The sequence below is a fragment of the Dioscorea cayenensis genome, chromosome 12 (assembly GCF_009730915.1).
Source record: "Dioscorea cayenensis subsp. rotundata cultivar TDr96_F1 chromosome 12, TDr96_F1_v2_PseudoChromosome.rev07_lg8_w22 25.fasta, whole genome shotgun sequence".
Lineage (NCBI taxonomy): Eukaryota > Viridiplantae > Streptophyta > Magnoliopsida > Dioscoreales > Dioscoreaceae > Dioscorea > Dioscorea cayenensis.
The window spans coordinates 426580-449370 of record NC_052482.1 but is presented as its reverse complement, the minus strand read 5'-3'; the positions used below and the strand labels follow the sequence as shown (position 1 = coordinate 449370).

Sequence of the window (22791 nt, the reverse complement as noted above, 5' to 3'; positions counted from 1 at the left end):
GAACGCGAGTGCGACCCGGGCCGTGTATGCTGGCGAGTTTGTTTCACGAAAAAAACACTAGAAAAAAAAAAAAGATAATTTAATAACAACACGCCACCAAATCTAATCACATGGTTTAATTGTTTAACTAAATCACTAATCAAGATTTAAATTTGAAAATTGATTTGAAAAGGAATAGATTGGGGTTTTCATCGTTGGTGAGATGTCACTCACACAGCCTGACATAACCCAAGTTGGTCAAAGTCGACCAAGTTGACTGTCACACGTCACCAACCCAATTTTTTTTATTTTTTTTATTTCATAAAAAAAATAATTAACGTGCTTGAAAAATATATTAAGCGCACGAGTACTTCATTTCTAAGTCTTTATTTTCCCTTCACGTAGTATTCCGTGCGCCACACGGTGCCTCCCTTGGCTCCGGTGTCATGTACCTCCTACGCCGTTTTAGATTAGCCTATTCCCTTTGAATAGGCTGTTGAATAATTTGTTAAATAAAAACGTCATTGGTGATGTCAGCGTACGGTTCGTCTTAAGGGTGGGGATAGGGTAAGGAAGGGAGGTGATAGGGTGCAACGTATCATTAGGTGTTGGCTCGTGGGGGGTAGTGGCGCGGTGGATGACGCTGGGATCGGGTCAGCACGCGATCCGCGTGTCAGGACCCGGGTCCACACACGCGCACCGTCAGAAAAGCAATGTTATACGACTGGGATCGCACGTGCGAATGAAAGTCACGATTATACCCTCGAGTGGGTTTCGAAGGTGGTGAGGGTAATTACGACATTTCAGAGTACACACGGGTGAGGAGCGTACCTGGTTTCCCGCCGTAATTCCGAACGCGTGCGGACATGGATGTTCACACGTAGCCGGTTCCACCCGGTCAAGGAAACCGGAACCCCGTTCACAAACGAGGAAGAAGGTGACGACGACGACCGGGGCGAAGCATACCCCCGGGACAGACGCTCGCATTCAATGCTAACGCTGTCCGTACGATTCCACCTGCAATAACCGGTCACCGTCCATATCACTTTGAAGCCATAAAAATTCAATAAAAATCCCACTAACCCCTTCCGCCTCCTTCTTCTTCTTCTTCTTCTTCTTCTTTTGCTTCTCTTATTCGAAATTTGTAGCCCTAATTCTCACCTTTTTTATGAGATCGGCGAGATGATGATGATGAAAGCGAAGCAGGAGCCGGAGACGGTGTCTGGAATCTCTCCGTTCTCAGTGGACGGGATCTTTGACGTCGGCCATGGAGGTGGAGAGGCGGAGAAGAACTCGTCTTACGGGTTCCTTGAGCTGCTTGGCTTCCAAGACTACAGCCCGTCTTTACTCGATCTTTCCCCGCAGATGGAGCCACCCCTGGAGTCATCATCAGTGACCGTGAACACGCCGGCGACACCGAACTCATCCTCCATCTCATCGTCCTCCACTGATGCGGATCCGCTGAAGCCCCTCGCCACCACCGCCGCCGCCGCTGAGGATGAGCAGGAGAAAACCAACAAGAAGCTGTAAGCGATCTCGATTTCTTAGCTATGTATATATATATATGAATCGATGGTGATTTGAAATTCTGGAATGGCTGCAGGGAAAATGAAGCGAAGAAGAAGGGGCAAAAGCGTCAAAGAGAACCGCGTTTCGCGTTCATGACGAAGAGCGAGGTGGATCATTTGGAAGACGGTTATAGATGGCGTAAGTACGGCCAGAAGGCCGTGAAGAATAGCCCTTACCCAAGGTTCGTATTTACACCACTGCCACTCCTCCCTCCTCCTCCTCATACTCTAGCTATCTTCTAGGCTAACGCGGAAGGACACGATCGTCATTTCGCAGGAGCTACTACCGGTGCACGAGCGCGGCGTGTGGGGTGAAGAAGCGTGTGGAGAGATCATCGGAGGATCCGACGGTGGTGGTTACGACGTACGAAGGACAGCACACGCATCCGAGCCCTGTGGTGACACGTGGCGCACATCCGAGTCAGTCTCCTTTAGGATTCTCTGCTCCGCCGGTGCACGTTAACGAGCTGCACCTCCCTTACATCAACGGCTTCCTCCCGATGGATCTCCGCCAGAGATTCTCCGATCAGACGGCTAGGAATGCTCCGATCATGGACTATGGTGGCTTACTGCAAGACGTGATCCCTCGGATGAACGAGTAGAGAGAGAGAGAGAGAGTGTGTGTGACCAGTGGTACGTTCGTCATTTCGCCTATCGCTTCTAAATCGTTTAATTTCTTTATTTTTGGAGTTTTAATTAGGTAATTACTGACTAGGAGGACAGCCGATCACGGCCGTCCATTTGATGTACAAATAGCGACGAACCTCTCTGATCATCATCATGATGTACTACTACAACTTGTTGTATTAATTAAATATTAATCTAAATCATATGTTTGTGTTTAAATGATGAAGAAATTAGGGTTTTTTGTTTTGCACTGAAATCATGGCGAAGAGGGATTGGGAGAGAAAAGGAAACCCTAACCCTAACCCTAACCCTAGGATTGGGAATTTAGGGAAAATGGCAGGGTGGAACGATGATAAAGTTTCCATTTTTGTTTTGTTTTTGTTTTTGTGGTCTTTAGTTGTCTATATATATATATACGTGTTTGTGTAGCTCTCTTCTCTTAAAGGAATAGTTGTTGCATTTGGTTTGGAAGTTATGAAAAGAAGACAGTGTCCTTGAGGATGGAGTGGAGAGTTAATATTTATGATGTATATATATATATATATGAGAATGTTGGGAGTAGGAGGAGTAAATGAGGGTTTCTAGGAGTAACTAGCTAGCTTCATGAGAGTTTGGATATGATTAATGTTCAAGAGAGTTGAATGCATGAAGTAGGTGCTGTTGCATGCTTTGTACGTATACTGATTATTGTGAAGCATTTATTTCCCAAATATATTTGAAAGGTGTCAACTTTGTTAGCTTAATTGCTTGATTCATTGAAATAAAGCCTAGTCCTCATTAGAAACTTTGTTTGGTGGAACAGCTAAATCTAATACTTTTCAGTTTATTTGTGTTTAGAGAGTTTAATTAGGATATATTTTGTTCTAAGGATTGGTTGACATTCTTGTCTCTTTAAGAAGTTTTTATTGTATAGTTTTACTTTTCAACTCAGCTTGCTTTGTAGTTTAGTTCATATGTAGAAGAATAATGAAATTAAAAAAAAAAATATTAAAGTAAGAGATAAGAAAGAAATTATGGGTAGACAAAAACAATGATCTAGTTTACTAGACTGCAAATTTTGTTGCTCAGTGTTGGTTATCTTTTGAACCTTCTTTTTCTGTTGACTATCAGTTATACATTTTTGTCTCTAGTTTTTGCATATCTTTATTATTGCCTTCAGTTGTTTGTTCTCAATCTAGAATTCTTTTTTCCTTTCTACCTGCAAATTAAATCTTCTGGTGCAACTTAGAAGAGTCTTTTCTGACAACATGCATTGTCATATATGCAAAGATAAGTCATGTGTGTGTGTGTGTGTGTGTGTGGGTGAAGATATGGTTCTTGTTTCTTTACTCTTGTAAGTAGCATCTATTCATAATAAGCAAATTCCAAAACTTGGACCTACTCATCACTGAATGTGTCATTTCTCTATCAATCCTTATCTTCTGTCCAAGTTCCCAACTGCACTGCACTTTGTTATTCTTCATCATATTCTCCACCATTTTTTTTTTTTAGCTTTAGCTGAAAGCAACATGATGAAAGCACACTTTGTAACACTCTTCTTTTTTAATTAGAATATTAAGATTGATTTGTTTAGAGTATGAACATAATTAATTTATATGCTGTAATTTAGTCAAAGGGGCAGCATTAGTAGCTCCAAAAGCAAAGGCTTGTGCTGAAGTTTGAACAAAGCTGCCTAATAAGACAAGGATAGAGAACCTAGAAAGAATAAACTCACATGCATTTGTTTTCAATATCTTTTACACATATATGGTCCCAATATCATCTGCTCATGAACTTCCATTTGAGCTTCTTATCTTCTCTTCTCTTCTTAATATATATATATATATATATATATATATAAGTGATGCTTGTTGAATTGGAATTGTGAATCTAGTCAGCAGGGATGACTTAATGAAGTAGGAGACTATTATATATAAACCTTGTGAGGTTTGACTGCTGCTCAGGGCTTCACTAGTCATATTCATAGATTAATGAAGTCCAAAGAAATACTCAAACTGTGGGTTTTAAGTTATCTGCTGACTAGTTATTGCTGTTCTCATGCATGCCATGACAACCAACTCTTTTGTTTCCATTCACCCTATTAGTTTTCATCAATCAATCTCCTATTTCTTGCTCTTTCTTCATTCCATCCTCTTGCTTAGCTTTTTTTTTTTCCTTATAATTTTAATCTTTTATATATATAATTTACATCAACGTCTATAAATAAAAAATATATAAATGTTCAATTATCAGTTGAATTAATCTATTATATATATACAATTTACATCCTTTATGAATATCTATAAATAAAAAATATATAGATGTTCAATTATAAACCGTTGTATCACAATCCAATGACCGATATTGATAAACAGTAGTACTGTTTATTATATTGTTTTAAATATACTGCTGCAGTAACTATTTTTTAACAATATTAGCCGTTGGATCGAGATTTAATAATCGATAATAGACATTTATAGATTTTTTTTTATTTATGTACGTTTATAAAAGAACGGTGCCCTGTGTGTTAAATTGGCAAATAAATATTTATGGATAATAATCTCTTTAAAAACTTTATTGTTTCACAATGCAACTCATACAAAATGAATGTTTTTGTTTTCTTTTTGGGAAATTATAAAATTGAATCTGCCTTTTGTTATCTCTCACAGTAAAAAGGTCAAGAAACTGTTTTGGAAGTTCTATGTATCCAACAACATATCTCTTGTAAATATCAACTTTTGCCTAAAATGATTGTGATTTGACATGGTTTTTTATCATGATATATATATATATATATATATTTATATAATTAACCAAAAGCACTCCACCGTCAGTGGCTTTCGGTGTGTTTGTCTGGATGTGGGATAAACCCGGGAAAAAAGGATTATTTATGTCCATTTAAAGCATTAAAAAAAATGAAAATTTGAGATTAAATAAATTATAATAAATTTATTGTCAACTTTAGGAATTGGGATTGGGATTGAGGTTTTTTGCCTTGCCTTTATTATTGCAGAATATTTATGTAGCTATTGATAATGAGAACAACAAAGATATCATGCTTGGGGCAAGAACGAGGCATAATTTATTTTTAAAATAAATTATTATTTTTAAATTTTATATATAAATTTGTATAAAAATTCCTTAAATTGTTTAATAATTCTCTTGAAATGTAAATATTTATTTTGAATGATGTTAAAATGCAATTAGAAAACCATTACTAAATAAAAATTTATGGTGATATATAAAAAAAGTATATATTGAAGGACATAGTTTGACTATATACATGTATGATCTTAATATTCTATAAATTTGGGTTTTTTTTTTCTAATATTGTAATAGAATGTGAATATAATTAATTTTTCTTGATCTATATCGTTTGCTTTTTTCATTAACTTTATTAAGAAAAATAAAATAATCCTCTTGAATTAAAAAAACAAAGCAAAAGTAACTTACTTTCTTTTAAAGGTAAAAAGAAATCTCATTAACCACAATCATTTATTTTTGGGCAATTTGATATATACATATATTAAAATTATTTATGCATATTTATTAAATTGTACAGAGTCCCCAAAAGAACAAATTCACCATTTTACTCTCATTTTCTTTAATTTTTTTTACCCTTCTCTTTTTCTTCCCTCCAATATTAAATTTCTTTTTTCCATAATTCTTTTCTACTGGTATACATGCGAATTCTCTTATAATTTTGAGAGAGAAAATTAATAAATACATTATAAAATAATTATTAATTTTAAATAAAAGGGAGTTGGAATTTTAACCTAGTCTTTGAGCTAACAATATATATATTTAAATATTAATTCCTTTATTATAACGTATAATTCATTTGAGATTTGGATTTTTTTTTGTTCTTATAACGCTTATATAACAATATGACCATGTATTTCATATTTTAAAAAATTATTTAGTTCTCACATGGATATATTTTATTGTTGATGTGCATGTATTTCACTTATGGGGAGTTTGGTTGGATATAGTTGAAAATGCAGTGAATTTGTATTTACAAATCCTTGTATTTGAAAATTCAGGAGAGTTAAATTCAGTGTTTGGTTTGATGTATTTATAATGGTAGATCACAGAATTTTGTGTTTGGTTGGAGGGATTTGTAAATTTGAATTTGGAAAACTGGTTTGATGTAATAATTAATATAAATTATAAAATATATAGTTTATTTTATGTAAATATGAATTCAAATTTCAAATATTATAGGTAATTAATATAATTAATATATACTTAATTTATTATAATAAAATATAATATATTAATTATTTATTAAAATAATTAATATATTATAATATATCAATTATATACTATATTTTAAATATTAATTACACTATAATTATATTTTATTTAATATTTTATAAAATATAATTATAGTGTAGTTAATATTATGAGTAATTAATATCATTAATATATACTTAATTTATCATAAAAAATATCATATATTAATTATTTATTAAAATAATTAATATAATATGTATTAAATTAATATATATAACCACCAAAAATATCATTTATCAAATTAATTAATTATATAATTTTATTTGTTTATATTCTAATTAAATTCTAATTTTTTAAAAAATAATTTTAATTGAAAATCCAAATACTGTATTTGGAACTACATCCAATTTGGATGTAGTTCCAAATCCACAAAATCCAACTAAAGAGGATTTGCAACTCCAGTTGCTTTTTTAAATCCACCTAACCAAACAACTTACTTCAAGGAATTTTGTAATTCCAACTACAAGGAGTTTTAAATACTACCAAATAAACACTCTCTTAATGCCTCATTATTTATTTATTTATTTATTTTATGTTTTTCATATAACTTGCATGAGATAACTTGCCATATCAGCTGCCACCTGCCATTTGTTTTTAAAAATAAATTTTAATTTTTAGTTGTAAGAATAAATAATATATATATTTATATTTATATTTATATTTATATCATTTTATAGAATAAATAATATTAGAAATTCTAAAAATTTATGAGATCTAAAAAAATAATAAACACTATTGAAATTTACTAAAACTTCTATAACTTTTATAAATTTTCAAAATTTTTATTTTTTTTATAATTTTAAGTAATTCTTTTATTTATTTACTTTTATACAAAAATATTAAAATCTAAAATATTTTCTGAAATTTTTAATAAATGTAAAATTAAAATTTATTTCTAGTATAAAAAAAAAAATACCACGTCACATCTTTTATCCCGAGTTATGTCACGCTAGCTAGTAATTTAAAAAAATTAAAACAGTGTGTCACTTGTCATGTATAAGACCAATTAGTGTGTATTGCCACGTCACAATAGTATTAAATAATTAAAAAAAAACATATGAACTGTATTACCATGTGAGGGTTGCATAAATCATGCACTGAACTTTTGTGTGATATATATATATATATAGATAAGGTATTGCAGGATGTTCCTAGATAACTGTTTACCAGAGATGTTTAATTATAATTGTTAAATTATTATCTAAAAACTGTTTGTTTATATACGTTATATATATATTTTTTTGCTGTTTACAAATACTGTGTGATACTATCGAATGTTTTTTTAATACTGTTTATGATAATTATTGCTGTCAAATTACTATTCGATGATGACTGTGGATGTGTCTAGACATCTCTAAATTACTCATATATATATATATATATATATATGATTGGTGTGCCTTTATATAGAAAATTAATTATCTAACATAAGATAAAGAGTTTGTGAAACAAACTCACATCCACAATTGGGTACTAATTATCAACATTGAATCCAGTAAAACTTGCACTCAAGATTTCACACTCATTTTTTGTAAAAAAAACCAATATTATTTGAAATTATTTAGGTGTTAATTTTTTTTTGGATTTTATAATATTAATAATAGATATTCAATAAATATTAGTAAATTAATGTAAAGTTAATTGTGAAAATTTTATATATTTAAAATTTTAAATAATTATATTTCAAAAAATGCAGGTAAAAACCCTAAGTTTAAAAAAACCAGATAATGAATAAATTAAAAACCCTAAACCTTTCTTTGTTGGTTCATCGAAGAAGCAGAATGTGGGCAGGAACTCGCAGGCCCACTCCGCCGGCGACCACCGTCCACGAAATCGACTTCGCCGGCGAAGTCATCGTGACGACGGTGACCTCCTCCGGCTCCTCCACCGCCGTCTGGCTCCGATCCCTGACCCCCAGCCTCCGCAATCTCCAAACCCCGATCGTCGGCCTCGACTGCGAATGGCGCCCAAACTTCACCGCCGGCTCCTCCAACCTGGTCGCCACTCTCCAGCTCTGCTTCTCGAACCAATGCCTCATTCTCCAGCTCCAGCACATGGATTCCATTCCCCGCATCCTCAGAGACTTCCTCTCTGATCCCTCAATCTCTTTCGTCGGAGTTGGGATCATGGCTGATGTTTCTAAGCTTTTTGATGATTACGATCTCCAATGCGGCAACCCTGTTGATCTGGATCCATTGTGCTGGAGTTATTTAGGGTTGGACAATCGCCGGAGCTTGGGATTGAAGGGTTATGCGAAGGAGATTCTAGGGTTAACAATGGTGAAGCCGAGGCGTGTGACTCTGAGCAATTGGGAATCTAGGGTTCTTAGTTATGCCCAAATTGAGTATGCTTGCATTGATGCTTGTGCTTCTTACTACTTGGGTTGCAGGCTCTTGTCCGAGTAACTCAAAAAGTGAGGGTTTTGTTTTCAAAAAAATGATTTTTTTAAGATGATGATGATGATTGTAATTGGTTTAATGTGTTTGTAGGTTAAAAAGGTTGAGAAGTTGATGATGATGATGTTGAAGACGGTGGAGGACTTTGGAGATGTTTATATTTAGGTATGGTTGAATAGTATGGTTTGTGACTTTGTGTTTGTTTGGCTGGTTTAATGTTTGTTTTCTTCAGTCATCTATGCATATATTTGTGGTTTTAGTTCTTTTGAAGAAAGTATATAAGTATGTGTTGGAGATGTTTATATTTAGGTTTGGTTGAATATTATGGTTTGTGGCTTTGTGTTCGTTTGACTAGTTTAATGTTTGTTTCCTTCAGTCATCTATACATATATTTGTTGTTTTAGTTCTTTTGAAGAAAGTATATAAGTATGTGTTGGAGATGGTTATATTTAGGTATCGTTGAATAGTACGGTATGTGGCTTTGTGTTTGTTTGGCTAGTTTAATGTTTGTTTTCTTCAGTCATCTATGCATATATTTGTTGTTTTAGTTCTTTTGAAGAAAGTATATTAGTTTGTGTTAGAGATGGTTATATATAGGTATGGTTGAATATTATGGTCTGTGGCTTTGTGTTTGTTTGACTAGTTTAATGTTTGTTTCCTTCAGTTATCTATGCATATATTTGTTGTTTTAGTTCTTTTGAAGAAAGTATATTAGTTTGTGTTAGAGATGGTTATATTTAGGTATCGTTGAATAGTACGGTTTGTGGCTTTGTGTTTGTTTGGCTAGTTTAATGTTTGTTTCCTTCAGTCATCTATGCATATATTTGTTGTTTTAGTTCTTTTGAAGAAAGTATATTAGTTTGTGTTAGAGATGGTTATATTTAGGTATCGTTGAATAGTACGGTTTGTGGTTTTGTGTTTGTTTGGCTAGTTTAATGTTTGTTTCCTTCAGTCATCTATGCATATATCTGTGGTTTTAGTTCTTTGGAAGAAAGAATATAAGTATGTGTTTGTTTATTTCTTTCTTGTTTTTCTTTTTATGCCATTTTAGATATGTCTTAATTTTATTTTATTCTTTTGTAGATTGTCTGCTTGTTTGGCCTTTATGCCATTTTAGATATGTTTCAATCTTATTACTTTGTAGAAACTTGTTTTGTTGGCTGGTTTGGTTTATGTTAGATTGTATTTTAGAGAGATTCCAAGCTCTCTTTGTTTTGTTTATATCTTTAGTTGATTCTAATGTTCTAGTGGTTAATTTGCTGTTCTAGAAGGAAAAAAGATGGGGAAAGATGCTTATATTTAGATAGGGTTGTCTTTTGTCATTTGTTGACAATTGTTTTATTGGCTAGTTTCTTCTTATTAGATAGAATCGTATTTTGTTGTTTATCGACAGTTCTTTTGTTGGCTATTTTTTCCATATGAAATAGAGTCGTATTTTATCATTTGTAGACTTTTGTTTTGTTGGCTACTTTGTTCATGTTTAATTGTTTTGTCAACTAATGTGGTTATTTTTCTTGTATTTTTCTTGTTTTGTCAACTAGTGTTCTGTGTCTTACTCTATTTAATTTTTTTTTTTTGGCTTCATTTTTGATATAATTTGCACACAAGAGCTTTATCAAATAAATCTTTGTAGATATTATGATCAATATAGTTAGCATTATGATTAATCCGACAAATTTAAATGCTTGCACCTAAATGCAATCATGTCCACTAATCGAATTAGTAATAGAAGATGAGTAGGGTATCTTTCCCTGTGAGCATTAGGGATATCTAAAGTCAAAAACAAAACTATGTTATTTGAGAAACTGATTCAATAATTTTTGAAATGCAAAAAAAAATCATAAAATTAACAAACAAAAATGAAGCAAAAATGAACTGAAATTCTTAGTTTAGAACTCATATATGAGCATCCTAGTTTAGAGAAACCAAGTCTTATATTGTCAATTGGGAAGAGTGATCTATGATCATTCATCCTGTTCAATTTTCTAATGTCCTATATATTGGTATCTTAGAATGTTCTATCAAGTGCACTTGAAAATTAGGCTCATGTATGCTATGGAATTAATCAAAATTTATCTGAAAGAAATCGAGCATTCTAAATTAAAATCTTAGAATCCCATATCGCGGCATACTAAGTATTCCCAAGATGCACTTCAAGAATTAAATTCCCATATCCGGGCAATTTAATCTTGGATGGCAACAGGACTAATCTTAATTTAGAATTGAGTTCAAACTCATTCATTAATAATAGAAACTTGAGAATTAGGGCAAGATCAATCCATTCACAAACAAAGACTTCTCATCATTCACATCGATTACAAAAATTCATTTAAAAAAAAATATATAGCAATGAAGATCCATATAGAATGAAGCACAAGAGTTTAGCAAACCCTAATGACAAAGTATGTATTTCATTTTGAGTTCAAAATCTACAAGAACATAAAGTTTAACAAGGCAATTCATCATCATCCAAGGTTTAGAAATGATTAGAAATGAAAGCTCAAATGGTTCTTGGATTTTTTTCAAGCTTTATTCCCTTTATTTCCTCCTCCCTAAAATTCAAATTCAATTCATGAAAAATCTATGCAAAGATTAGTTATTGAAAAGATCAAAATTTCATCCACATTTTCGTATAAAACACTATAAAATCTATAATCAGCAGAAACATGCATTCTATTGAAGTCATTCTCTAATAAGTCTCTTGATTTGGTTCCTCAGAGTTACAACTTGTCCAATTCTTACTTTGCTTTAATTTATTGATTTCTGGTCGTATTAAAGATATTTCATTTTAAATAAATTAATTTATTAAATATCAATTTTAATATTTAGATACAGTTTTTAAACCCTGTAATATTTCCCCCTCCCCCTGTTGTTGTTGTTGTTGATGTTGAGATTGTGTTGTATTGTGGGGTGAATTGGTTGATGTTTTACTGTATGTTTGTATGTAAAAAAAAATAAGTGTTCTATATTTGTATTTTTACGGACCAAGGTTATACTTTTGTTTGATTTTGAATCCCATAAATTGTTTGTGAATGGATCATGGAATTGTAGTGCTTGCATATAATCATTCTTATCATATGAGAGTCCATATGATTTATTATAAGGCACAAACTAAAGAGTTCTCAGAGAGTTATTATCTAGGTTTTTTTTTTAAACTTTTAGTTGAGATATTGGAGAAAATTGATTTATAAATCAAAGAAATTTTTTATATAAAATTTTCATCTTATTCTTTAATTAGGTTTATATAAAATCCGTGTCTTCTTCAGTGTTGGATAATTTGTGATTCTTTCTATTCTGAAGAATATTTGGATATATGTTTTTTATACAATCACTAAGACAATATTACTGCATAAACATAATAAACAAAAGAAGTCAATATTTATGTCTAATATAAAAAATTATTTATAAAATAATTTGAGATTTTGGTGGAAATTGATCAATATGTTTATTTATAAGAGGCAGCTAAAACAACTAATATAATATAAAGAAAAAATAATTATAAATGTTATCTGATGTTCTGAACCAATTTGGCAAGAAGTAATGAAGAAAGAATTAGAAGCTTTAGAGCCTAATCACACTTGGGAGTTAATTAAATTTCTTTACAAAAGAAACCCCATGAGATTCAAATGGTTATATAAGCTAAAATACAAAAACCACAATGAAATTGAAATATGCAAAACAAGAGGTATTATGTTATTGTTATGATTGGTAAATTTATTATTTATTATGGGATATAGAAAAGTTGTATTAAATTTGTTATATATATATATATATATATTTATCTAGAATGGAAAATTTGCTTAAGACTCATCACATTTTCTATTCTTCTTTGCTATTCTTTCAACCAATGTTAATTTTTGGATTTCATGTTAGTTTTGTTTTGTTGTTTTTAAAAATTCTATACACCCATAGAAGTGGTTAATTATAAATATACTTATTTAAAAATCATATTGTTCTTTAAAAAAAAATTAAGTTAAATCTTCTTTAAAGAAGCAAATTTATTCTTTAGTTTATATATTTTTTTGCTCTCCCAAAATTCATAAAAAAGGCTTTCTTATTTATAATTTTTTTAATTACTTTCTAATCAAATATGTTGTTAAAAAAATAGCAATGATTAATGATTAATAAAAATTGAAGAGCTATAATAAAAATCAAATATGATGTGCTAAGTGACTTTGATTTTCCAATTTCATTAAACAGTTGTGATGAGAGTGATTCATATAATTCAAATGGTTGAAGAAATCTATTGTGATTCATTATAAATGCGACAAAATTTTTAATGATTTATTTGGTTTTTGAGATATGGGAGGAAATTGATCAATATTACTATAAATATATATTTTGCCATCCTTAGAGAAAAGAACAAATGCAATTCCGTGTGATATGAAACTTCAATTTTTATAACAAAAATAGAAAGACTTTTTACATTTTTAAATGCTTGAAAAAAAACCTTAAATTCGAATAAATTATTTATTTTTTCCTAATTTGATTAGGGTTATGGTTTAAAAACAATAGTAAAGTTGATTTTTTTGGGTTTTCAAAATATTTTACATTTCAAGAAAAAGAAAAGAAAAGTGAATGTTAATATTCTTTTATAGATATTTGAAAGTTGAAAAATGAAGGTGGAACTTCTTTATTATTAAAAAATAAATAGGTTGATTTTGAAATGTCATTCTTCATATATTCAAACAAGTTATTCTTCTTCTATTACTAATTAATTAAAAAAAATGACTTAAAACTTTGTTATTCGTCATTTGATTGATTAACCAATTAGGTTCTCATAAAACCCAAATATTTTTGGCAATTGTATAAAAAGCAGTGAAAAGATAAAAAGAAATTTTATTAAATAATAATAATAATAATAATAATAATAATAATAATAATAATAATAATAATAATAATAATAAAAGCTTTTCTCTTTATTTCCCCTCAATGATTATGATTTATGGCAATGTCAACATTCAGGGCTCCTCAGTACCATCAGCCACAACTATCAAAATTAAATGCTTTTTTTAAAAAAAAATAATTAAAATTAAAATTAAAACATTACAAAACAATGTGAACCAAATTCAAAGTTTTAATCTTTCATTTAACTTTTCTAATAAATCCGTGATTTATTCATTTTATTTTTTTTTAAAAAAAATACAAAGTTGAAGAGAAATCCAAGGCTTTAATTCTAAGATCAAAACCTCTATATCTCTCTCAAACAAACATTTTAGTTGATTAATTGCAATCTCCCTTTCTTTCTTTCTTTTTATTATTTTATTATTTTTAATAAAAACAATCAAGAAAGAGAAGAACGAGAGGATTTAAGTTACAATGAATCACATGATTTATCTTCATCCATATTATCACATAAATCATCAATATATATAACCACACCAATACCACATGCACTACTACTACTACTACTATATATATATATATATATATATATATGATCTCATCATGTACATAAACAAATGTTAAAAGAAAATTAAAGACTCAAATAAAGGACAAGAACAAGATCAAGAAAAAACTCACAAAGAATTAATTGATAAACCTCAAATACTGCAACCACAAAAGACATAGAAAAAACATACAGCAGTGATCAAAGTGAGAGTCTCAAACACAACCATGACAGTCCACAACATATCATCAAAGAAGACCGAAAAGTCGAATTCCGGCCACCGGAAACTTTCCAAACCAATTTCCGGCCATCTCATATAACTTGGAACACTCCTCACTGCATAAAATATGTTAACTTCAAACCATCTAAACATAGACACTGCCATACTATTAATTAATTTCCCTTCTCATCTCTCTCCCTCAAATCATAAAAGAAAAGGAAAGAGATAAAGAGAGAGAGAGAGAGAGAGTTAAAAGTATTTATATATAGATAGAGTCTTGGAGAAATTAATATGTTTGTGGTGTATGAAAGATAATGTGGATTTACATGAATAGTGATATTAATAAAGATCAATTGAAGGTGTAATGAGTGCAAGTAGTTGTTGAACTTGATTTCTTTGTTTTGAGGGACCACAAAGGACAAAGACACGTTTAAAGATACATATTTCATTGGTGTGGTTAATTGTTTTGATTGTCTTGTGTTACTTGTGGAGGTTTCTTTCTTTAAAGTTTATATTTATCACTTAATTGTTTACATGTGGTTTTTTTTTTTTTCACTGTGGATTATGATTTGGTTGGTTGAACTAGTCAAGCATGATAGAGTTTATATATATATAATCTATATTTTCTAGTCTATTTCATTCCCACCAAATGGCAAAGCTTTATAGATTCTAATGGATGAAAAGGACCAAAAGGAAGATGTTAGCTTATAATAAAAAAATAAAACAAAAATTAAATTTTTTAAGTCGAATTATATTTTCAGTTTTTTTTTTTTATCAGGCGCACACTAATCACAAGATAAAATCCTCAAGTTTTAAGTTGAAAAAATAAAATACCAGTTCTTCAATTGTAAAAATGGTTAATTGAAATTTAAAATAAAATTTTAAATTTTAAAATAAAATATTAGAATTAAATTTAAAAACAGACAATAACCGGTAGTAGTCTAATGGTATTTCATTATAATGGTAAATAGGTAATTTAAAGATTGAAAACTTTTGGTGTTTGATGTTTGATTTTACTATTTTACCAGTATAATAATTTTGTTCTAATATAAATTTATTTTTGATAAAGTGGACAAATCATATGTCAGGGGCATATAAATTACCTAAAATTGATTGTCCGGTTCGTGTACATTCATCTGTCAGACGGAGAATTGGACTTCAAATCCTCTCTTATAACTAGCAAAATTTTTATTTTTTTAGCATCATTGACTGTATCTGCATGTTTTGAATTTTAGGTAATAAAAGTTCTTATAAGATAATATTTTAAAGTGGGTTAGTATCACCAGATGAAAGGTACTTTGGTTGTAATATAAGTTTTGATAGGAAGATAATTAATTAATAAACAATAATTATGATTTTAAGATGGGAAGAATTAATTAATATGGTTTAAACATAAGAAAGAAAGACAGTAAAACAAGTCAGTGGAGTGGGGCCAGTGGGCCATATATTAATTTGATCTCATCAATTGGCCATCTCTCATGAGTTAATGCACAGTGTGACAACACATTATGAAATTGTGGTACCATGACGAACATCCACCCAAGTGTCAGCCATGAATGACGCCCAGATATATCTATATATATAAATATATAAAAAAGTAAATTATTTAATTAAAAAGAAATAATCAATTGATAGTAGTTGTGAAGGAATTATATATTTTCTAAATATAATAGCTTCTTTTTTTTTATAGAAAAAAAAAAAGAGAAATTAATGAAAGCATGCGTTTGCCGGGAGTCGAACCCGGGTCTATTGCTTGGAAGGCAATTATCCTAACCGTTGGACTACAAACGCTTTGTTATGTGATTGAAACATAATTTACAATTTGATCCTATTTTACAGTGTTTTTTGTTTAACATGGTAAAATCCATCCATTACTACCAGTCTACCACAACCCACAGGCTACAAAGTAACATTTGAGTAAAGAGTTTCAGAATCCGAAATGCATTAATGCTAATTATTATCTCAAAATTATGGATTTCTTTGGTTTAACAATAGCTCTCAGTTTATAGAAATTTACAATTTGATTCCCACCATTAAACATGGACAATAATAAGTTTTTGATGTAAATTTATGGACCACCATTGAAGGCACTTTCCAGCATCAATTTCAGTCACCTTTATAATAATTTATACAATAATAAAAAAAAAAACGTGTTTTATATCTCATTTCTCCAAGCCAAAAATGCAAGCCATCTTTTCTTTGCCTGCATTTCTTCTTCATTTGAATATACATATTGATCAGAAGTTCACCTGCTGCAAAACACACAGTTAAGTTCTTCTAGATTTCATTTTATTGATTTATAAGGATGGTAGGCACTTACGATCATCCTCGGACCATTAAGGAGGACAAATGCCAAGGAGTACAAAGCAACAGCTATGACGGATGCCATGGCTATGTTATGCACTAGGCGCTTATTGTCTCGGCTTGGTACGAACACCGTCTTGAGTGTGTTTGTCAGTTCAAAAAGTCTGTGTGAAACCTGTAAGGCGAATATACATTCAAATATACAATCAGAACACCTTCACATTATTATGTGAAATGTGAATGACCAGTGGTTTCTAATCACACAGACCGCAATGTATATGGCTGTAACGAGCATGAAGTTCATCAATGGGTAGTTCGGGATCAAAGATAATAGCAATCGAGGTTGTCCATCGGGCACTCCTGATCTGTAAATATTCAGATAGAGAGTACATAAATTCTAAATCAGTGAATTCTATATAAAGAAGTGAGATGGTAAGCACACCTAAGCCATATGTGGATTTGTGATATGTATGTCTCCAGTGTTATCTTTCCAAGCCATCTAATTAAAGGATAAGTACGTACATTTGAGTTAGATACTGTAGTAAAGCAACAAAAGAACAAATTTTTAAAATGAGAAACAAAAGAACAAATTTTTAAAATGAGAAATGGGAAGAATCTAAGCCTATCAAAGCAGAAAACTTACGCAAAGAGGGTCAGGGAACAGTTTCGGAACTGCTGGGTAAGGTTCCGCAAGCAAATGTAGACACTGGTTTTGCATTAAATTAAATGTCAGCACTTAACAGAAAAAATGCGTAAGTGTAACTGGATAAACTATTAAAATTTGTACGTTATCGGGATCCATGATGTATAGGGATGAAATTTATTGTAGGTAATCTTGTCAAGCTTGTAGATGTACTCAAACCATAGGTAGCCAACCTGGTATTTAGAATAAATGGTGGGACATGAAAATTTGACACAAGTTACATGCAATATAAATTGCTACAAACAAAGAAATTACCAATAGAGAAATTGATAAGGCGAGGGTCTTAATTGATATTCTTTTTCTAGCTTCGGTTTCTTCTAGTTTTTCCATCCACTTCTCCACCTGAATCAGCATGTATGCTAAATTTATCAAACACCACCAATCATGTGTTGCATGATAAAAAATACCAGTGAAACCACACACACACACCCAACGATTTAGTCAACCCAGAATTGTCTTAGTCATGAAGCCCAACAAAGAAGCAATAGACCTGATGTTAACATCCTGGATGGGTAGTAAGATTTGGAGAAGTCATCTTTGTAAGAGGGACTAGTTTGAACTTTGAAGAACCATTTATTGGATATACAAAAGGGACCACTCGTGAAGTTTGTATTGTTAAATATGGCATTCATGAAGATTATGTTTCATTAAAAAAAATAATAAAACAAATAATATAAATAACAGAGGAAATAAAAAGAGAATTCAAAAGTATCAGCTTGATTGATAATGAAACTGAAGAAAATCATTCAGAAAAACATGTGTATAAAAACAAAATCAAGGAAAGATATAATAGTTGAATACAAGGCACCCTCCATTAATGATCATTGCTCACAACAGAAGGAAACAGAGGCAAGAAAGAGTGTTCTAGAAGAAAACCTCAGTTAAAATTTCCCGAATTTGCTTCCCAATGTTTAATCCATGTGCAAGAATGCTTATAAAAGGAAAAAAAGGAAAAAAAAATCAACATAACAGTGCACACCATATGCAAACCTTGCAAAATAAATATGAATAGGAAAAACCATTATCAGTGGATCAGCTTCTGCATGAATTACAAAAATAAAATTGAGAACAAATTCAATTTCTTACAGTTGGATGGTAGTAGGCATATATCATTCCAATGATCCAAATATAGCGGTCAAGACCTGATCGGAAGTGCCATTCATGCAAGCGGGGCAGTTTTGGTTTTGAAGGATCCGGGTCGTTGTACCCTGTGTTGATTGTGTTGAGTCATAAAAGAAGCAGAAAAGGTTGTTGAAGACATGGAAATGGCTTAAAAAATATACCAACCTAGAAGGAATGTAAACGGGCTCCATAATATGTCAAAGACATTAGGGACCTCCCAAATAAGAATAACAACCAGAAAACAGGCGGCTATCTTTATTGCAATCACTGATCCAAGCTCATTGTATTTGTTTAGAAGTCCCAATGCACCATAGACCATAAGGGTGAAAAGAGTATGCATGGGGCAAATGTAATATAACGTATAGTCATTATTAAGAACAATACAACAAAAGGCAACGAAAAAGTTGAGGCGCCACATCATCTGCCAAACATGATAGAAATTTGTAAAGCACTGAACGGTTAGATTTATGAAATAAGAAATGGGACATTAACAGAGAAGGGTACAGTTACCTGGGCAAATCGAGCAAGGCTGAAATCCTTCCGGACATAGTAATAAGAGAAGTTGCCAAATCCCGTCATCCATACATAAGCAGCTATAAATACACGAATTGCGTTGTAGATTTCTTTTGCATTGAAATAATGGTACATCAGAAACAACACCTGAAAGATAATGAAAATTTAACAACATGAGAGATGATAAGTTATCACAAGTGGGCCAACTTCAGTAAGAGAGGACAAGGGTTCACACAATAATATTACCAATAGATAACTAAATTATATGAAAAAGTATTGATTGGTCAATGGACCTTTTAAAGCAAGACTGAATTCCTTTCCACTGTCACTTCTGTACATTTTGGGTTTGGCATATGCTAGAAAACATATAATGGAATACCAAAACTGGCCAGGAAGATTGTGAATTAACTTCAAATTAGACCACATTCATCAATGCCATTAGATAAATTTTAAAATCAAAAGATGCAACAAATTCAAAGGTTAATGTAACAGTAAATAGTATGATTAAATCATAGAAATATAGAATGTAACATGAACAATGATTGAATATAAAACCTTGTGGTATTTTGTGTATTGACCATATACTGAAAAAGGAAACTGAATTAGTAGTATTCATATATAAAACAAGTTGGGTTGCAAAATTAATAGTAAGTTTTCCCAGTTAAAAGACAATACATGTTATATGACTAACAAACCTGCATCCATCCTTTCCATTCTTCTGTTTGATGTCTATTCAGATAAAGCACGGACTTTCCAGAGAACGGTGACTTATCATGGTGGACCTTAAAAGAGGTCACAGCCGCAACAAGAATGAGAAGGGAGTAGAGAAATAGAAAGAGATCTCGGTTGTAACTCTGCAATTAAAACATAGTAGTCAGAGATATAAAAAAATTACATTGACTTAGAATATACTTTTTTTCAGGAATAATGACGAAAGAACATTTTTTGCGCAAGCTAGATGTGACAAGAATAATGGCATAGGTACATCCATATCACAATGGATAGGATTGTGGCTAATATGACATAATGGTTAGGAATGTGAATTGTAATAACATCTGAAGAACTTAAAAATGGCAAACATCAACAATGTGTTTAAAATTCAATACCACTTGCTTTATTTTCTATGAGTAAACTTTACATCTTATGATCAACAAGGCTATGATTACCCAGAAAGAAAAACGTAAGATTGCATTAGAATCATAGCGTAAAGTTTATAGAATGTAAGATAGAGTGCCATTAACTTAGATACCTTTTTTGATTCACCAAGCAAATCTGTGCGATCGCATATGTAGTAGTACACCAAATAAGCACCAAATTCAGATCTAAAAGTGAGGTGATCAGTGAGCAGGCCAAGGCAATGTAACCATTACTAATATGTATTAATTTGCAAGGGGAATTTACTTACATGGCTCTCAATGTCAACCGATTCTCAAGTAAGAAGGCTTCATCCATCAGGAAAAATCTGAGATCTCCAAAAATCATGTACATTTACTACTTAACAATGGAAGATAAGCATTCTTGATGGAAGACAACAATATGATGCTCAGAAAGTGATACTAGAAAATCAGTTGTATTATGCTACAAACCTGACAAGGCTTGGTGTTGCATATGAATTATGAGCTTCTGGAGATGCTACTTGAATGCCTGCTTCAAGTAATCGAGCATTCTCATCTTCTTTATTGGAAATATTGTCCAAGACAACCAAATTAATACTCGAGTCCCTGTCACTAAAGTAAAAGATTGAGCTTAAAAACAAATAGATACTTATGTTACAAAATGTACGCAACCAACATATTTACTACATTATTATCTTCTTTTCATTTATAGAAGACCCGATTACCATGCCCAAACTGTTAAATGGCAGCCTATCTGCTAATTGACCTTTCACTGTACCAAACATGTATAACCCATGAAATTATCAAGTGAGTGCCTTTGAATAATTGCATTAATAAATAGAATAAATTACATTAAACAGAACTTTTAGGTATAATTTCACTACTCAGAGATCAGACAGCTATTCAGCATTATCACATACACATTAAATAAAATAACTCACCTTTTCAAAGAAGCTGACTTCTTTCTGTGTTCCAATAACTCTGAATAAAGCCATGCTAAAAACAAAGGAATAAATCCAAGCAGACAAGAAACCTGCCCCAAATTCATACGAACCACATATTAGTTGAAAACCAGAAGGTAGAAATCCTAAATAAAAAAAAAAAATCTAGCAAATAAGGGGAAAAAAGGACACCATTGCCTCATCAATCAACAATCTTCCATCCCTCCCTTCTCTAAATTCTAGTGAAATCAAAGGACCGCCACCCAAATAATGATATGTATTAAATCATACTGATACCAATCATTTTCACCGACACTCACCTCTACCCTTATTGTTCATCAGAACATCCAAACTCTAAACAAAATCCTAACTTCGTTACCAAAAAAACCAGAAAAATCAAGCAAATAACAAGCTTAGATTGCTTATGAACTAGATCATACTAGTACCAACCATCTGAATCGAAAAAAAACACTTGTATGATCCATTGTAACTTCCAATACCAAAATGCAAACTAAAACCTCAACTCTATCTTAATTTTTTCTTAAGAAAAAGGATAAAACAAGAAAATTCTCATTTCCTAACAAAATTTTTATAAAAACGAAATTTTGAACTCAAATCCCAGTCAATTCTAAGTAATGCAGATCAAACAAAACCTCAAAGAGACAAAATCCATAAACCAGAACAAGGAAAACCATTTCTATCAAAAAAAAAAAAAACTTTAAATTTTATCAAAAAAGAAAGCTTTAAACTTAGAAATTCGCAAACCTGGCCAGGAGTGACAGGCTTCGAGATCTCCATTTACGAAAACAATTGGAATAAACCTAATCAAAATTGAGACCCAAATCCACAAGCATGATCCAGATCTGAGAACAAACCCTAAAACAAATTGAGGGATTAAACGAACTTTATTATGAAGCGCGTTTTTGGTTTTAAAGAAGATGGAGAAGAGTAGCGTTTGAGAGTGTTCAAAGTGGGGATTTAACGGCACCGAGAAACTTGACTCTTTTTGGGACTCATACGAATGGACGGTATGAATCGAGGATGAGCTTATGATTTGTGGCCATTGGAGTTTGGTGTGGTTTTTATGTGAGTTTGATATGTGCTCAGAGACAGGTCATATAGCGTCACAATTACTGAATTCAGTGAATTGCCGCTGTGGATTTTATGCCTTTAAAAAATTTTAAAAAAAAATTTAAAAATTTAAAAAAAGGTATGATTATATTTTTTTCCCCAAAATATTAACATTTATTTTAGTCTAAGCTAAAATTATATATAATATATTTCTTTGAAACACTAAAGATTATTTTACAAAATAAATTTAAGCTCTAAAATTTTTATTGTTTTCTTTTAATTAACACAAACAAATGAATAAGGCTATAAGCTAACATCTTCAACTTTTATTATATTTAAATTTTTTTTCTGAAAAGTTTCTAAACCAACTCATTGACTTATATTAGTCATGTTTTAAATATCACTTTTATTATATAATTATGTCATATTTCTCAAAATTAGTTACACTAAATTATTTTTAAATTTATTATATTATTTAAATAGTTGAATTTAGTTATATGTACTCCCTCCCTCCGAAACATTTATTATTTTTTCCCAAAATTACCCATAACACTCTATCCAATTTTTT

The 22791-nt window shown here is 31.2% G+C and overlaps 3 protein-coding genes and 1 non-coding gene across 5 annotated transcripts; 2 read left to right on the top strand and 2 right to left on the bottom strand.

Moving 5' to 3' along the window:
• Window positions 1-1061: 1061 nt before the first annotated feature.
• LOC120273072 (WRKY transcription factor 23-like) lies at window positions 1062-2397 on the top strand. The gene is made up of 3 exons (XM_039279716.1): window positions 1062-1505; window positions 1583-1729; window positions 1825-2397. Exons 1-3 carry the CDS (start codon window positions 1162-1164, stop codon window positions 2147-2149), a joined length of 816 nt encoding a protein of 271 aa, XP_039135650.1. The 5' UTR covers window positions 1062-1161; the 3' UTR covers window positions 2150-2397.
• Window positions 2398-8192: 5795 nt separating this feature from the next.
• On the top strand, window positions 8193-9226 carry LOC120273383 (Werner Syndrome-like exonuclease). Its single transcript, XM_039280008.1, has 2 exons — window positions 8193-8861; window positions 8939-9226. Exon 1 carries the CDS (start codon window positions 8231-8233, stop codon window positions 8852-8854), a length of 624 nt encoding a protein of 207 aa, XP_039135942.1. The 5' UTR covers window positions 8193-8230; the 3' UTR covers window positions 8855-8861; window positions 8939-9226.
• A 6947-nt stretch (window positions 9227-16173) lies between these two features.
• Window positions 16174-16245, bottom strand: TRNAG-UCC. The gene has a single exon. It is a non-coding gene; the product is annotated as a tRNA-Gly (tRNA).
• A 211-nt stretch (window positions 16246-16456) lies between these two features.
• Window positions 16457-22036, bottom strand: LOC120273910 (protein REDUCED WALL ACETYLATION 4-like). Of its 2 annotated transcripts, none has more exons than XM_039280655.1 (16): window positions 21918-22036; window positions 21153-21244; window positions 20683-20823; window positions 20502-20558; window positions 20346-20418; window positions 19792-19950; window positions 19094-19243; window positions 18749-19004; window positions 18548-18669; window positions 17717-17803; window positions 17546-17634; window positions 17402-17464; window positions 17201-17257; window positions 17027-17123; window positions 16775-16933; window positions 16457-16706 (listed from the first exon to the last, which is right to left on the bottom strand). In XM_039280655.1, the coding sequence occupies exons 1-16, from the start codon at window positions 21948-21950 to the stop codon at window positions 16692-16694; spliced, it is 1650 nt and encodes a 549-aa protein (XP_039136589.1). In that variant the 5' UTR covers window positions 21951-22036; the 3' UTR covers window positions 16457-16691. The 2 variants fall into 2 exon arrangements, with proteins under 2 accessions (XP_039136589.1, XP_039136590.1); XM_039280656.1 differs by having other exon boundaries at window positions 20683-20817.
• Between the last annotated feature and the right edge of the window lie 755 nt (window positions 22037-22791).

What these genes read in the sequence shown, in the direction of transcription:
- LOC120273910 (XM_039280655.1), bottom strand. Translation starts at nt 21,950, where the DNA reads ATGGAGATCTCGAAGCCTGTCACTCCTGGCCAG. An exon ending in TGCTTGGTGAATCAAAAAAG is followed by an intron (nt 19,951 to 20,345) that starts GTATCTAAGTTA and finishes TTTTAATTGCAG; the next exon opens with AGTTACAACCGAGATCTCTT. An exon ending in TGTTCCCTGACCCTCTTTGC is followed by an intron (nt 17,258 to 17,401) that starts GTAAGTTTTCTG and finishes TCCTTTAATTAG; the next exon opens with ATGGCTTGGAAAGATAACAC.
- LOC120273383 (XM_039280008.1), top strand. Translation starts at nt 8,231, where the DNA reads ATGTGGGCAGGAACTCGCAGGCCCACTCCGCCGGCGACCACCGTCCAC.
- LOC120273072 (XM_039279716.1), top strand. Translation starts at nt 1,162, where the DNA reads ATGATGATGATGAAAGCGAAGCAGGAGCCGGAGACGGTGTCTGGAATC. An exon ending in GAGAAAACCAACAAGAAGCT is followed by an intron (nt 1,506 to 1,582) that starts GTAAGCGATCTC and finishes GAATGGCTGCAG; the next exon opens with GGAAAATGAAGCGAAGAAGA. An exon ending in AAGAATAGCCCTTACCCAAG is followed by an intron (nt 1,730 to 1,824) that starts GTTCGTATTTAC and finishes GTCATTTCGCAG; the next exon opens with GAGCTACTACCGGTGCACGA.